Genomic DNA, 15,794 nt, shown 5'->3' on the forward strand with positions numbered 1-15,794 from the left:
ATTAAATAATATGCGCGCGCTCTATAACAACATACGAACGCTGTCAAATAAGTCCAAGAATCATAACCAACCAATCAAAAACAGAGAGGGCCAGTCTTTATCGTCTACAAAAGAACAACTACTGAGATGACAAATTCAAGAACAACATCAAGAAATCAATAATAGTAGTCGCAACACCAGAATAGACCTGAACCCGCCAAATAAAAGGGATATAATAGATGCCATAAATAGACTCAAAAATAACAAAGCTGAAGGTGATGATGGCATTCCGCAGAACTACTGAAAGCCAACCCAAATAAAACAGCCGAAATAATGCAGCCACTAATAAATAAGATCTGGAGTACAGAAGAAATAGCATGCAGTTGGAAGAAAGGCATCATAGTAAAATTACCAAAAAAGGGGGACCTAACAGAATGCAAAAACTGGAGAGGTATAACAATACTGAATGCGGCTGTCAAAGTACTCGCGCTCATAATACACGCCAGAATTGAAAATAAAATAGAATCAAGCTTAAGAGAGGAGCAGGCGGGTTTCAGAAGAGGCCGTGGTTGTATCGACCAGTCTAACACGCTGCGAATCATAGCTGAACAATCAGTCGAATGGGGTTCGCCACTGTACATCACTTTCGTAGACTTTGAAAGGGCCTTCGATACAATCAACAGAGAAGCAATTTGGCACTCCTTAGTAAGTAAAGGCATACCACGAAAATTAATCAACATAATAAGAGCGCTATATGAAGATGCAGAGCTAAGAGTGCTTCACCAGGGCCAGCTAAGCAATACGATAAAACTGAGAGCCGGAGTCAAGCAGGGATGCCCCCTATCCCCACTCCTGTTCAACGTAGTCCTGGACGAGGTTATAAGAAGAGCAACAGTTACTGCCAGAGGTATAACGTGGACACTCATAAGTAGACTCGAAAGCCTAGAATATGCAGATGACATAGCCCTACTTGCCCACACGCACCGTGATATGCAAGAAAAGATAACAGAACTAGATCAAAGTGCCTCAAGAGTCGGTCTCCGAATAAACACACACAAAACAAAAAGCATGAGAATTAACGCAATGCCCCTCTAGAAGTAAGAAACACAGAAATAGAGGAAGTCTCGGAATTCTGTTACCTTGGTAGTATAATTACTACATATGGAGGTGCTGAAAGGGACATGGAGAATCGAATTACACTTGCAAGAACGGCATTTGGGAGACTATGGCCTCTCTGGAAACAACGCCACTTAGCTAGGGGCACAAAAATCAGAATATTCAACTCATGCATAAAATTCGTGCTCCTATATGGAAGTGAGACATGGTTATTAAGGAAAAACTGGACAAACAAAATACAAATCTTTATAAATAAATGCCTTAGATCAATCTGCAGAATATTCTGGCCGAGAAAAATCAAGAACTCGGACCTTTGGGAATTGACGGGGCAAGAACCCATAGATCGCCAAATCAAGAGGAGAAAATGGAAATGGATTGGTCACACGCTGAGAAGAGCAGAAAATAATATTCAGCGAAGGGCTTTAGAGTGGAACCCTCAGGGCAAGCGAAAAGTGGGCAGACCAAAAGAAACATGGCGAAGCTCAATAAATAAAGAAATCGAGGAGAAAAACAAATCATGGCCTGAAATAAAACTTCTAGCCCGCAACAGGGTCAGATGGAGGAGTTTTGTAGATGCCCTATGCTCCCAAAGGGAGTAGAAAAGGAAAAAAAAAAAAAAATGTGCAACAGGGCAAGTTCCTTTTATATTTGCTGGGAAACATAAGTAAACAGGGTACATATGTTACCCAACAAATATAAAAGAAAAGGCAGAGGTATAGTCCAAGAGCAGGTATATAATAATTTTAATAAGTATTCTCGAACGCATTATGTAAATCTTCCTTACTAATAATCATTTTCATTTTATCAATCAACATGAAATCTTGAGAAGTTGTTTAGAGCAGTCCCTTTATGGTTTGAGAAAGGAAAAAATTTTTGAGAGTTATACTGAAGTTTCTCAAACCCTGCTACTGCCATATACTAAAGCTTTAAGCTATTGTTATATACTAAAATTGAAAGTTGTCAAATGTGGATCATATTGCGTATTGTTAAAAAGGTTTTGCCGAAACCTACGGCTTTTCTTCCAGAAGATTTTTGGAAAGCCCAGGTTCCGATAAGGGGAATTAAAAAAAAAACATGTTAAATATATGTATATCGTTTGCACATTTTGGTCCGTACCCATTGGTGTAATGATCGATGTAATATACATACATAAATTTGAAAAACACAACTTTAAAATGTATCACGTATATTATGTGATTGTAGTAAAACTCAAATTGAATTATTGCACAATTTAACCTCACAGCATCAATGTTAGAATAATTTTCGTTAAATAAAACAACCAAAGGGCAAGCAATATAGATACGTACGTGTACATTATGTGTATAGTTTTTAAAGTAAAAACGAAACAATACATAGAGAACAAGAGAACAAAATACTCCACAGCATAGCACTGGTGTGAATAATTGAAGGTCAGCGCGCGGATAATTTTACTATAATGCGCCGTATTTTTTTGTTTCTAATTTTCTTGTTGCTATTATTTTTTTCAAATATTCACATATGACATAAGTAGTTCTATCGGGTAAAAAGAGAAAAAGTATCATATAAAAAAAAGTTAAAAACAGCAAAATTATGCTTTGGTTTTGACACAGTTATTGTTTTCAAAAGCTCAACCAAAATATAATGGAGATATGCTAGTGGAAAAATATCAAAATGAAAAAGTTTAACGAAAAATAATAAAAAAACTAAGCGCTAAAATTTGTAATAAGGGCAGCGAGATATCGTCACATTACGTTTGTTTACATAATATAAAGATTATTTTACTTTTGACGCATAGAATGAATGATAAGGACATTTGTTTTACTTTATTTTTTTTCTTTTTTGTAATGAAATTTTATTTAAATTTAAAAATAAATTCTATAAAAAGTTTTACTTATCGCTATTTTTACTATATAGTTTTTACAATTAAAAAAAGAAATTAAAAAATTGTTTTCGTCTTTTGCATATAACGAATTCAAAGATTCTTGTGATAATTTTCGGGAAATTGAAGCTTAAGTAAGTTAAAATCAATTTTAATAGTTTCAAATTTGCTATGATCGCAGCACTAACTCAAACCACTTACCTATTTCCATTAACTGAAATGGAAATTTGTACATGAATTAACAATCTATTTCAAAATCAAAAAAAATTTCAGGACATTTACATATTTATTTGCAATAATATTCGTATTTAATATACAATTTGGCTGAGAAAAATTATATAAAAAGGTCCTTTTAATTGGTCCTCTTACTTTTTATACAATCTAGATAATATTAAAGTTTTCGACTGCATGCGTATATCCAAGTATTCATAATGTATCTACTAATGTATGTGTAGATATTCATAAAACTTTCTATTTTTATTTTTTTAAATTAAAGATTTTTCATTTTGTTTTGTTTGTGGTTTAAAAATATATTTTTGTATATACAAAAATGTAGAGGAAGAAGACATTTTTAGCATTTCATTACTTCTGTAACTTTGCTCTGGCAAAAATATTGAGGTTTTGATGAGAAAATTTTTATCAAAGATAACAGTTTCTCTCTCTTTTTTCTCGTGTACATCAAACGTGGTTAATGTGGTTATCTTTTATTGATATTTTAGTATACATATGAATATATTATATGCATGTACGACATAAAGTTGTTAATGAGATTGAGAATAGGTATGTGTTAAATATGAATATGATAATGTAATTATATAATTAAAATTTAAGTAATCTGTTTGATGAGACCTTTACAAAATGAAGAGGAGAAAATTGTATATTTAAATGATTAAATCTATATAAAAGATTATAATAAAAAATTTGTTATGGTAAATGTAAGATTTATTTAACATTTGTTTACCTTTAAAAACTGAAAGTATCCGAAAAACTCTCCGTCTATTTAAATAACTTGTATTGGATTGAAAGTTCTAGTTGCAGAATCTAGTCACTAGTTTCGTTGTGTAGAATGTAAAATGTAAATTAACAATGATTGAAAAATTTAACTTGAGCCGAAGTCTAATATATTTAGGTAATCTGCTGCAGGAAATTGTGGGTTTAAATTGCGAACTATTATGCGTTATTCTCTTGTCAATGTTGTTAGGACTTGACAAATAAAGTCTTGCCTTGACGTTCTTAAGTTTTTTTTAACTTTTATAAGGTTTTAATTGGTAACCCAATTAAACCCAATGGTAACACTTTTGGTGACAATATCCTTATCACGATTACTTGTGGCTTATTATTAGTTTAAGTTTTTTTTTACTTAATTTTTTTTTATATAATTATGAGCTCATTAAAAATGGTTTTTTAAATTACATGTCCTCAATAAAAAGGCGTAAAAATTTTCAATTCTTTTGGGATTGACCTTACGATCTCATTTAAAATAAAAATTTTCTAAACTTATAACTAAGGGGAATGGAAAAAAAGGTCGTATTCTTTTGGTTTTTGAAATTAAGTAAAGGATATTTAAAAATATGTTTAATGATAATGACAATACGTAGTCAGAAAAGAATTTACTTATGAATAATTTAATCTACGCGTATATCTTTATGTACATACAACGCATGTATATGCAAAAGTGTATATACATATGTATCTAAGTTAATGTAAACCACAAAGTAATTGTAATAATGAGGGTTTTTATTTCATATAAGCGAAACCAGACTTACGTGTGTCTTTTCTTAATCAACATTTATTAAAAAATATTTATAAAAAATTAATTTTTATTTGATTTATTGTATTTTTGATTTTTAACTTCCGATATTATTGCAAAATGTTGAATTGCATTAATTGCAAATTATTTAAAGTTGATATTATTGTGAACTTAGTTTATAGAAATTTGTTAGAGCTTACAGTGTTTTATTTGGGATTAATTTTATAGAAAAGTGTAAAATTGAGAAAAAATTATAGTCTTTTCGATTCTTAAGCTCCCAGCGTCCAATTTTATTATTACTATTATCAAGTAGTAATACTGCTATTATAGAAATGTTTTGGTTATATTGTATGAAAAATGTTTCTTATTTATTTTAAAGTTTTTTATAAATAAAATTAATATAAACTAAATCGGCATTTATCACACAATTAAATCACTATTAAATCGAGTAGTAGCTAATATAATTTGTAATAAAAATTATATTCATGCAATCTATTGTAATTTCTATGAAGTTATTATAATTCCTGAAAATGTAAATCGGTATACGTATTATATATTAATGCAAGAAACATACTAATTAAAAAATAACAAACCACAATTAGGTAATTTTATTTAACTCGCAATTATAATTTTGTTGACTGCATAAAAATTTGCCAACTTAACTTTTACTTTTTTTGCAGTAAGTTTAATAAGAGAAACCATTGATATTTGAACAAATATAGTTGTACGATCATGTGTGAAATATTTTGATAAAAGTTTTCGCTGGAAATAACATTAATCACTTTTTGTTTAAAAATGAAATCAATTAATTAAATATTAAACTCATAACTAGTTTTATAAATTTTATTCGTTTTAATGTTGTAAATAGATATGATTACCTTTTTTTCTTTCTCTGTGAAGTGAAAAATTTACAAGTGAAATGAAAATTTAACTAATTTATTAAAATAGTTACAACGTTGTGGTTAAATTATTGTTAAAATCAAATATTGGCAAAATAATAAACTGCAGTATATAACTTCAACCTGGACAGTTTCAAGGTGAGCCGCAAATTTTGTGAGCTTGAAGAATGAAAATGGTTCCGAAATTTTATATGTGATTAAAAATTGGTGCTTGAAGGACTTTGACTTTTAATTATTATCTTATGAAATTTTATGTTTTCGTTTTAAACCAAATGCACAAATGGGCAGAGGGAGGACACAGACAAAAAATTTTTGAAAAAATTCCGAAGGGAAGTGTAAATTATCGAATAATTGAAAAACTTCGGTTTAGCATAAGTGTATTAACAAGAAAGCTTTTACATTTCAAAACTATAGCAGACTATAGATTTCAAAGCGATAGCATTATTGAGGACATTGTAAGAAATTCGAAAAAGTAATAAGATAATATAAAAACCAACTAAAAAAAGAAAATCCTTATGAATATTACATGTGAAATTTATGAGTGTTTTAGTTTCAAATAACGTAGGAGAATGAATACGGAAAATTTTACAGGTAAACAACAAATCGATGGTTATTCATATATATTAATCATATAACTGTTATTATATTTGTATGACCTGTAAGAGCGGCGCATGCCTTGAGAGAGATTTCATTGACCGGTTCTTAGAGAGAATGAAAATGAGATATGAAAAAAAAACTTTGTTTGTACTATAGGATACCACGGTAACAATGTCTTTTATAATGAAAATATGATTCACAATTCAGTAATAAATAAATAAAAAAAGTTGCGTTATAGAATATTGAACAAGAAAAATAGGATAAAAAGAGAGTACAATTTTGAAAAAAAAAATATTGGACATGAGCACAATAATTTAGTTACAAAATAAAAAAAGAAGTAAATTTGTGAAAGAATTCTTAACAAAAGAAAATAGCTGAATAGACATTAGTGATGTTTGGGCGTAGTTATGTATCGTTTCTGCTCAGAATATAAAAAACACGCAGTTTCAATATTTATATTTTAATTTCAGATGACTTATTTAATATTTCATTTTTGTTAATTATTTCATGTAAATTTTGGTAATTATTTAACAACTTTTTTAACTGAGCTATATTCGACACGGAGAAGTCTGACGTGGGCAGCATAAAATTTACCGCAAGCGATTGTCTAGTTTAGCGAAAGTGTCGCGCAAGATTATGAAAATGGCCTTTAAACACTCCCTTCATTTAATTTGTAAGAATAAATATTTCAAAAAATGTAAAATTGGCTCTTAGAAATGGTTCTTTATGTGAAAGTTTGCCAGCTATATCTGACAGCAAAAAAAACTCAAATTTTTAAATTTCAAAATTCTTTAGATAAATTAAAAAATGTAAAATCGGAGCCTAGGTCGATTTCTGAGTAATTCTTTATTCTCTTTACATTCGTAAAAATGTAAATTTGGCCCGTAGTAAAAATTCAATTGCTGACACCTGATATCTTTTAAAAGTTTTTCGTAGAAGAAAGTTCAGATCAACTTGAGATACACGCGCGCACACACAGATCGACAAACCGACAGATCAACAGACCAAAATACCGGCATACCGAAACATCTTGCTCTCGCATTCACTTTTCTACCATTTCTTCTCTAGGTACTTGTAAATATATAACTAAAGTCAAATTTATAAGAATATTTCTGGTTTGGAAAAGTAATAGTTTCGATAATGTGACATTCGGATTGAAAGGTAAGATTTACGAGTATAGTTTCATTTTTTGTTAAAGTTAAAATAAAATTCGGCATGTTATAAAATTTATTTTTATATTGTCTAATATTGGGGAGTCAAATTATTCATAGAATTATTAATTATACAATATTGTATGATAATTTTATTTAAATTGTAATTTTTTTATTTAGAACTAATAAAATATTTTTGTTTAACGTTTTCGTTGACAATGTTTTATCAATAATTATGGTATTTTATTTTGAGGATTTTTCGAATTATCACGCAATATTATATTGTAACATGCAAAAATTCTAAATATAATATTTTGTTCTATTTATTTTTCGTTTATATTACTCTCATGTTATAATAATTATTAATATTATTTTCACATAAATGATTATTTGAAATGATTAAAGGAGAATTTGGCAAATCTATTTTAGTTTTTGATAGCTGTGGAGCCATTTAATATTTTGATGTATTCAATAAACTATATGTTAGCGTTATCTTTATACGAAAGTGGGCTAATTGCATTCTATATAAACGTGAAGTGGTGTATATATGAAAAAACTCGTCAAAGCTATTTTAAATTTCAAGAAACTCGGTTAAATATTATTCAAAATACTTTCTGAAATCTAACAACCCGAAAAGGTAATAAATTAATTTTATTATCAAACAGACTTCAAATATAAAATGTCTTAAATACAGCTCCAAATGTTAAAACTCAATTAACATGGTGATTTATCAGAATCATATGCAAAATTAGCTTTATAGCTGATTTCCGAATATAATTTTTTGATAAAAGGTTTGCTATTAATTTATTTATTATGCATGAGTTTTGTTCTATTATTCAATAAAATTAGCTTACACTCGTCAAGTTTTCCTATGGAACGCTAAGCTGTGTATTAATATGATTTTATATGGCCCGATCGGAGTTTGAGCTGAAGGGGTTGTGCTACTACAGCTGCTCCATTGATCATATTAAACTTTAATTTTTTGTTTCGTTGGTATCAGTGGAATAATAATTTTTCAAATACAGTGCCTTATATGTTTTTGTAAAATTATTAATTTTTAATTAAAATTTGTTTGAAAAATTTAACAAACAATGAAAAATTTAAAAAAAATTATTTAATTGAAATTAACTGAAAAATATGATTTCATTCCTGTTAATTTTTTTTTTGTATCTGGGAATAACATTTGTTAGATTTAAAATAATTATTTTTCTTTTTTCTTACCGGCTCCTCTATAGAAATTATGAAAGGTATTGTGATCATATTAAATTAAACATCAAATTTAATATCAGCTGGTTTACCAAGCAACTTTGTTTTATTTTTCAATTTCTCTTCTCAGTGTGGTTTAATTTCTCCCAAGCCAGTTTTAACGACAATTTCGTTCTATGTTATTTTTTGTAAATATGCATATGTACATATTGGATAAATTAAACATAATATATCTACATGAAACAGTGCCGAAAATATGTAAGGCGGTCGCTCATATTCTGTTCATATCAGATTTTTTTAACTCTAATCCAAAAACTTTTAAAGGTTTTTACATAGAATTTTTCTTTTTTTTTTATTGTTAATTATTATGGTTGAAATTTAATTCTTTATAACTACAAATATTTTTTACATACATACTTTTATATTTTTAGTTGTATGTCTAATTCTAGTTATTTTTTTGTTGTGTGTCAGTGAACGTACATGTATATATAGTCATATGTATGTATGTATTCTTATTGTCTAATTTCTAATTCGTTACACCTGAGTTATTGTCGACTCACTTGACTGCTTTGAATAACATTAAATCGGTGTATACCTCAATGTAATATAGAAAAAATTTATCAGTAGATATAAGTATGTTCGTATTACAATCATAAAGTATATTAGTAAGTATATGTGAATATTAACAAATATGTACCAACATAGGTTTATAGAATACATTTCAGTGGAAAGGAAGAAAATATGAAAATACATAAGTGTAATGAAAATAACAATCAAATGTAACTAATACAGAAGAATACGGTTATGGCAATGAACTATTCACATTTTTTTAACATCCGAATTGTACAAAAAAGAAATAATACACTTAAGAGTGGCCAGCTTATATTATTGTAATACTTATTAGACTAAAAGATAATATTTAAGCATTTTATGTGTATAAAATGGAGTATTAAAGAAGAATTAAAGTAATTTTAATAGGTTAAAGCAAAATACAACCACAAACGCAAATTTAAATTTACACAGAATAATTTAAGAATAGTGAAGGAAATAAAAAACCGATGAAAACTTAATTTTTTTCACTTTAAAATTAAAATATATTTTTTGTAGGTATATAAATATGTATATGTATGTAAGTTATAGATACAATAAAGACTAAAAATATTCTGCGCGCTAGGTTACTATGTTTTTTATGTAGCACTTTTGCCTTCAACAAGTGAGGATACTGCTTTTAAAAACAATCTGTAAACTACATTTCAAGAATTTAGGACGAGCAATGTATGCAATATTGGAAAACAAAAAAAAATTTAAAGAGGGGTTAACACAACGCTCGAATTTAATGGTTAATTGCGTGAGTTAAGAAAAATACTTATATCTTTTGATGGCATGGCATTTTATCGATAGGTTTCTGCATTTATAGAAATTTGGAAAAGCTTGCAGTTTCGGAAATATAATGTGCCAGAAATCCGAAATTTATCTATTTCGAGAGGCAATAACCTGAGAGGGGATGGAGATGGAAAAAATTTTCCTTAAACGAAATAAACAGTTTATTAGTGCCTAAGAGCTGATAAAATTTCAGACTCCTACAACATAATATCTAGAAGTAAAACGACATTAAAAATTTGGAAAAAACAGATTTTAGAAGCTCGAGGGATAGGTAAAAATTTTGTCCTACCAAAATAAACTTTCTATTGAAGATAGTTTGTAGGGTGTAGGGTTTGTAGGGTGTTGGGTGTAGATGTTTTGTAAACATGCCCACGGACGACGGACAGAGTGAATCTAATAAGCACTTTTTTCAAAATTTTTTTGGAAAAGTGCTTAAAAGTAGCCGCAAATAAGAGAATGTATATAAGAAATGACTGTGAAAGTGAATTTGAATTGAGAACATTCAACTAGTGTACGCTAAGCTTACATTCTTAATATTAATTTAAAAAAAATGTGTCAAACTTTTTTTAAAATCTTAATCTACGTTATGTAGTTACTTCAAAATCTTGCAACTTATTTTCGTATCTTTTTTTAAAAAATTAAAACGAAACTTAGGGAAGAGGTTTTCTAAGGGACAAAGCCTTTTAGATCAATTAAAACAGTTTCAAATTTATCATATTTCGTTTCGAGTCTAATTTTGGTTTTATGGGTCATTTATTAAAATTTTTATGGCAAATAAATAAATTTTACACTTAAACACACCGACACTACCAAAGTATAGAAAAGTCTCACTTACAAATAGAAAAAAAAAACAGACCATTCCAACTCTGTTTTACCCGTACGAATAAATGATTTTAAATATCGGAAGTAATTAACATATATTTTCATACAACCTCTTGCTTTTTGTATGCCTAGTCGTAGTATACCCTTCGAACATACGTTCGTACGGGTATAAAAACTAAAATGCATTAATTACTCTTACAAATTCATAGAGATACTTACAAAATCATACTTATTTATACATATTATAGTGACAATTATGTATAAGGGGTATCATTGTTAGGAACTCCAAAGATCGAGAAAAAAATTACTCTAAGTTTATAATACTCCTCAAGTTATGTATATGTTTGCATGTATGATGATAAATATGTGTGTAATTATTCCCAATGTTATTATGATTTGATGTTGCTTGAAGAGGTGTTCACTCGCTCATACATTTTTTCGTTAACTAAATTTTCACTTCTTTATTCCACAATATTTAGAAAGTGTGCCGATCTAATTTTATTATATGAGAATAATGTAATTTTGCTTTTTTATTATTTTAATTTGAACAGAAACTTCACTTCAAATTTTATGACTTACTTGATTTGTAGGCAAATTATACAGTTAAAATTTTGTTTAAAATAAGAATGGGTTGCCTTGTTTTTTTTTTTTTTGTAAATTAAAGTATGAAAAGTCTTTGAACTTAAGCTGTTTTAAAATCTTATAAAAGAAAAAGCACCTGTCATTTTTTCATTGCTTTTTAACGGCAACTGTTCTTTATGTTATGTTATTTTAAAATGATTACATTTATTTAACGTCATTTGCGTGCCTTAGTTTAAATGTTAAAAAATAAATGTTTCAATAGTTCAGCGAATATGCTAATACATCATATATTTAAATATGGATATCTAAATATGGTAATAATGAAGTTACTATAATAATTATAATAATGTAAATTTATTTAAACATACATACATACATTTGAGCGTTCTGTTTTGTAATTTTATTAACTTTGTCGGTTTTATATTTATATGATATTATGTACATCTTCTTCTACATGTTATAACATAATGTGTATAATTCATAAAAGCAGAAACAAAGAAAAAATAGTGGGATTTTATAGAATTTTCGAAATATAAAATAATTTTTTTGTCTAAAGCTATCATAGACTACTTAAAGTTTTTTGAAAAAAGATGCTGGCAAAAACTTCTTGTACTCGTATGATTCCATATTTTGTTTTAACTGCTGCGTCAAAAAGAGCATAAAGAAGCGCACAGTTAAGAACTACAAAAAATTTGTAAGCATGTAGTAATTGTTTGAGAGAGCCCAGAAGTTTTATTTACCCTTATAATTCCTTATTTAACATTCCTTATTTACCGATTTCATATTTCATGAATAACTTCCCATTGAAAAACCCGTCAAATACGCTGCGTATTTTCTGCGTTCTGGCAAGTTCTAGCAAGCATACTTCTAAAAAATACTCCAACGTCTAACACAAAACCAAGTAAACAAAATTTAAAGGAAAATTTTAAAAGAATTCCCTAAGGAATCATAACACGCCACAGTGGCCATTATTCAATTTTACAAAGTAAAAATATACAAAACTTCTTAAAAATTATATTAAAAGTCATTGCCCGATAATGGAGGAAAACAATAACCACCTTTTGCAATACCTATATTTTTATTATTTGCCTACCTTTAAAACGTACTCAAGTAAAAGCAAAAAGTATTCCATAATGTCAGTATGTATATGTGCGAGTATATGCATGTATCATATGTATTAAAAAATGAATTATGTACATGTAAATTTATCAAAAACTATTAAATTTTCTGATGGTAATTTTGATTATTAATATAACGAACAAAACAAAACAAAAATATATATAAAATATTATAAAGGTACTCATTTTATATTAAGCGCACATAGGGTATACCATAATGTTATCGAAAAATCTCTAAATTTCAGTATGTTGCAAATTGAATTAAAAATATTTTGCAAGGCTTTCTATTAGTTTTTTTATTTAAACATTTGAGTGAAAAACTATTTGAAGCTTTTGCAAGAGCAGTTTATTAGCAAATATAATCATTTCTAAACATTTCTTCTCTGCAGGTTTATAATTACGCTCAGATGTCGAAATTATTTGCTTCTAGTGCAAGTAACCACGTAGTGTTGCTCCTAATTATCCTCAGTTTAACGTTGAATAAGTTATTCACTGTCAATCACCTGTGTATTACATTAAAGTATGGGTCTGCTTTGATGTTGACTTTAATGCTGCACTTTACAATCACATCACAGGAAGTTATTTTTTGCATCTTTAGATGTATAATTAAAATGATGTAAGCTTCTGCCAAATAATTCAAGAAGTTTTTGGAAGAGGGCCATAATACGCATCTAACAGTCTTCTTATATAAAAATTTCTAAGAAAAATCAACAATGAAATTGATATTTTCCATTAGTATTTCGTTAACACCCAAGAAATTCACCTATTGAAACCCATATTAAGAGCCAAATTAGTAAAATTTTATGAAAATTTACATAATTGTGCTTAAGTTACCTTTGCTGTTATGGTATGACACCGTAATAATTTTATCCAATTCTACATACTTATATACATAAATGTTCTCCTATTTCTCAACTAAAATTATAATATGCATTAGTAGTAAAGTAATGTAGTATTACATTAAAACAACGTATGTACGTACATTGGTATATATTGTATGTATAAGGCTTATAAATTAATTAAGAAAACGTTTCAGAAAATCTAATTCTTTCTCCGATATAAGGGAGTACAGCAAGGAAGTGGCAAGTAAAATTTAAATTAAAAAATATTAAAGAAGTTATAATTTTAATACAATTTCCTGCTGGTATACTATCAAGTAACACAGCCAGTTGTATTTTGTCTGGATGTATGTGTGTATTTTATTTTAAATTTTCTTATTTTTACCTGTTAGTTATATATTTTTGGAGCAAATTTCGTTTTCCTTCATTTCATTGTGAAATCAATTTAATTTCGTGCTCATATTATTTTTTGTTTCTATTTTTTCAGAGTTAGTTTTATAAAACAGTGTTACGTTTGTGTATTTTTTATTTTTTTTTCATTTATATATTCTATAAGTTAAATCGGCTTTTCACCTTATTTGCCAAAATGTACATGCATATGCTATACTCAATATATTTTGTCTGCAATACCATCATATGTATACTATTCCTATCCTATATACATACATACATATTTAATTTCTCTATAATATTCTCTCTCTTATACAATGTCAAAATCTCATTTACTGTCTCCTCAATATAAGAATCCGATAGAGTTTTTCTCAAAGTTTATTTTTTTTACACTATACAGAAAAAATATTATTACGTACATACATACATACATACATATTTAAATTACTTATTAATCTTCACTCCTTTTCTATACAGGTTGTCAGTACATTTAGCAAAGGTGGGCTGCAGCTACCCTTTTTCCTTTCAAGTACACGTTACGCTTGTAAATTGTTTCAATGTTTACAAATTATTAATGCATCGTGCGTTAACAAATTAGGCAGCGTTTACGCATCTAACGTCGTTAACGATTTATTTTTTGGCAGATTAAAATTTTTATCTATTGTGTGAACAACACTGTAAATATGGTTCAAAATTAGACCCTCCTTACAATTTTAATTGGATTTGATATAAAACGTGAGTTAGTTTAGTCCCTTATTATTTTAACATTTAATTGTTAAAGTTATTATTTTTATATGATGACAGATTTTATGACTGATTTTGATATTTAAACACAATTTCTATTTTGTTTCAAAATTATCTATTAAATTTATTTTATTTGCGAAAACTAACTCATATTTATGATGCTTATGAAGTATAAAATTTGCATATGGTATTATATTATGTCTATCTTACGCATATTATGTTTTTGTACATAATTACGTTATGTATCTAATTTTTAAAGAAGAAAGATTTAAGCAAAATGTTCAAATTCTTTTTAAGCAATGACTGATAGTACAAGATCTACATGCATAATGTACTACATACATAATACATACATATATGTACATAATCTGTACTTCAAAAATGTAAAAAGAATTATTGAGAAAATAAATATTTTTTTTTAAATAGGAGCAATTAAGTATTATAGACTACAGTACACAAAAAAAAAACAACAAAATTAATTGGCTGAAAAATTTAGAGCATACCAAGAGTGTTTCATACTTTTTTTGCTAATATGAGTCAACAATTCAACATCAGCCATCAACATAATGTTTACTGAGAGAAAAAGTATAACCGTTATACGTTATACTTTATTTGTGAATGAAATGCGCAAACTCTTTTTTTCGCAAATATGAGTAAAAGAATAGTAAATTGCTATAAGGAATTGCGATTCGTGAATTTGAGTTTCGATTTTCGAAATACTATAAAAAGAACAAAAATTGAAAATTAAGCTCATTTTATGAGCAATGGAAGGCATGATCGAGATGGGAATTAATATCCCTGGTTGTAACAAAAAGAACTGAAGTCTGTAAAAAGAATATTTATGTTTGTATGGCTGTGTAGTAGGCAATTTATAATTACAGAATATTATATGGGTAATCACATTACATTTGGACAGTAAGAAACTAATTTAGTAAATTTTGAAACAAAAAACTAAATTGTTGTATTTAAAATAAATGGAACTTTTAAGAAAGGTCTAACAAATTATATTGAGTAAAATTAGCCTAATTCAAACTATGGAAAACAATACATGTTGAATTATCAATGTAAAAATATCTGACCGGAACACAAGGTAATAATTATCTTAATAATATAACAAGGGAGTATTAGCAATAAATTTCGAAAATTCCGGTAGAAAAATATTACTGTTACACTTTTGAATTTATGAAAGCTGATAAAAGAACCGAGGAAAAATTATAAATATGTATATTAAGCTGTTAACGAACATTATGACTGCAGAATTTGCAAATCGTATTGGACTTGACTTGTAATTTAAACTGCAATGCAATGCAATCTCGTTCATAATTTCCAGAGAAAAGAAAAATGTATTATAAAAGATTGT

General features: G+C 27.8%; 1 protein-coding gene across 1 annotated transcript in view; it reads left to right on the forward strand.

The window, feature by feature from the left end:
* The first annotated feature begins 356 nt into the window (after window positions 1–356).
* Window positions 357–15,794, forward strand: part of LOC129616164 (protein couch potato-like) — a 100,994-nt gene continuing 85,556 nt past the window's right edge. The window contains exons 1-2 of the mRNA XM_055531650.1: window positions 357–430; window positions 740–886. Coding sequence (XP_055387625.1) covers window positions 357–430; window positions 740–886 — 221 coding nt within the window. The remainder of the gene's footprint in view (window positions 431–739; window positions 887–15,794) is intronic.

Source organism: Condylostylus longicornis, unplaced genomic scaffold, assembly GCF_029603195.1.
Source record: "Condylostylus longicornis isolate FDR11 unplaced genomic scaffold, ASM2960319v2 ptg000163l, whole genome shotgun sequence".
Lineage (NCBI taxonomy): Eukaryota > Metazoa > Arthropoda > Insecta > Diptera > Dolichopodidae > Condylostylus > Condylostylus longicornis.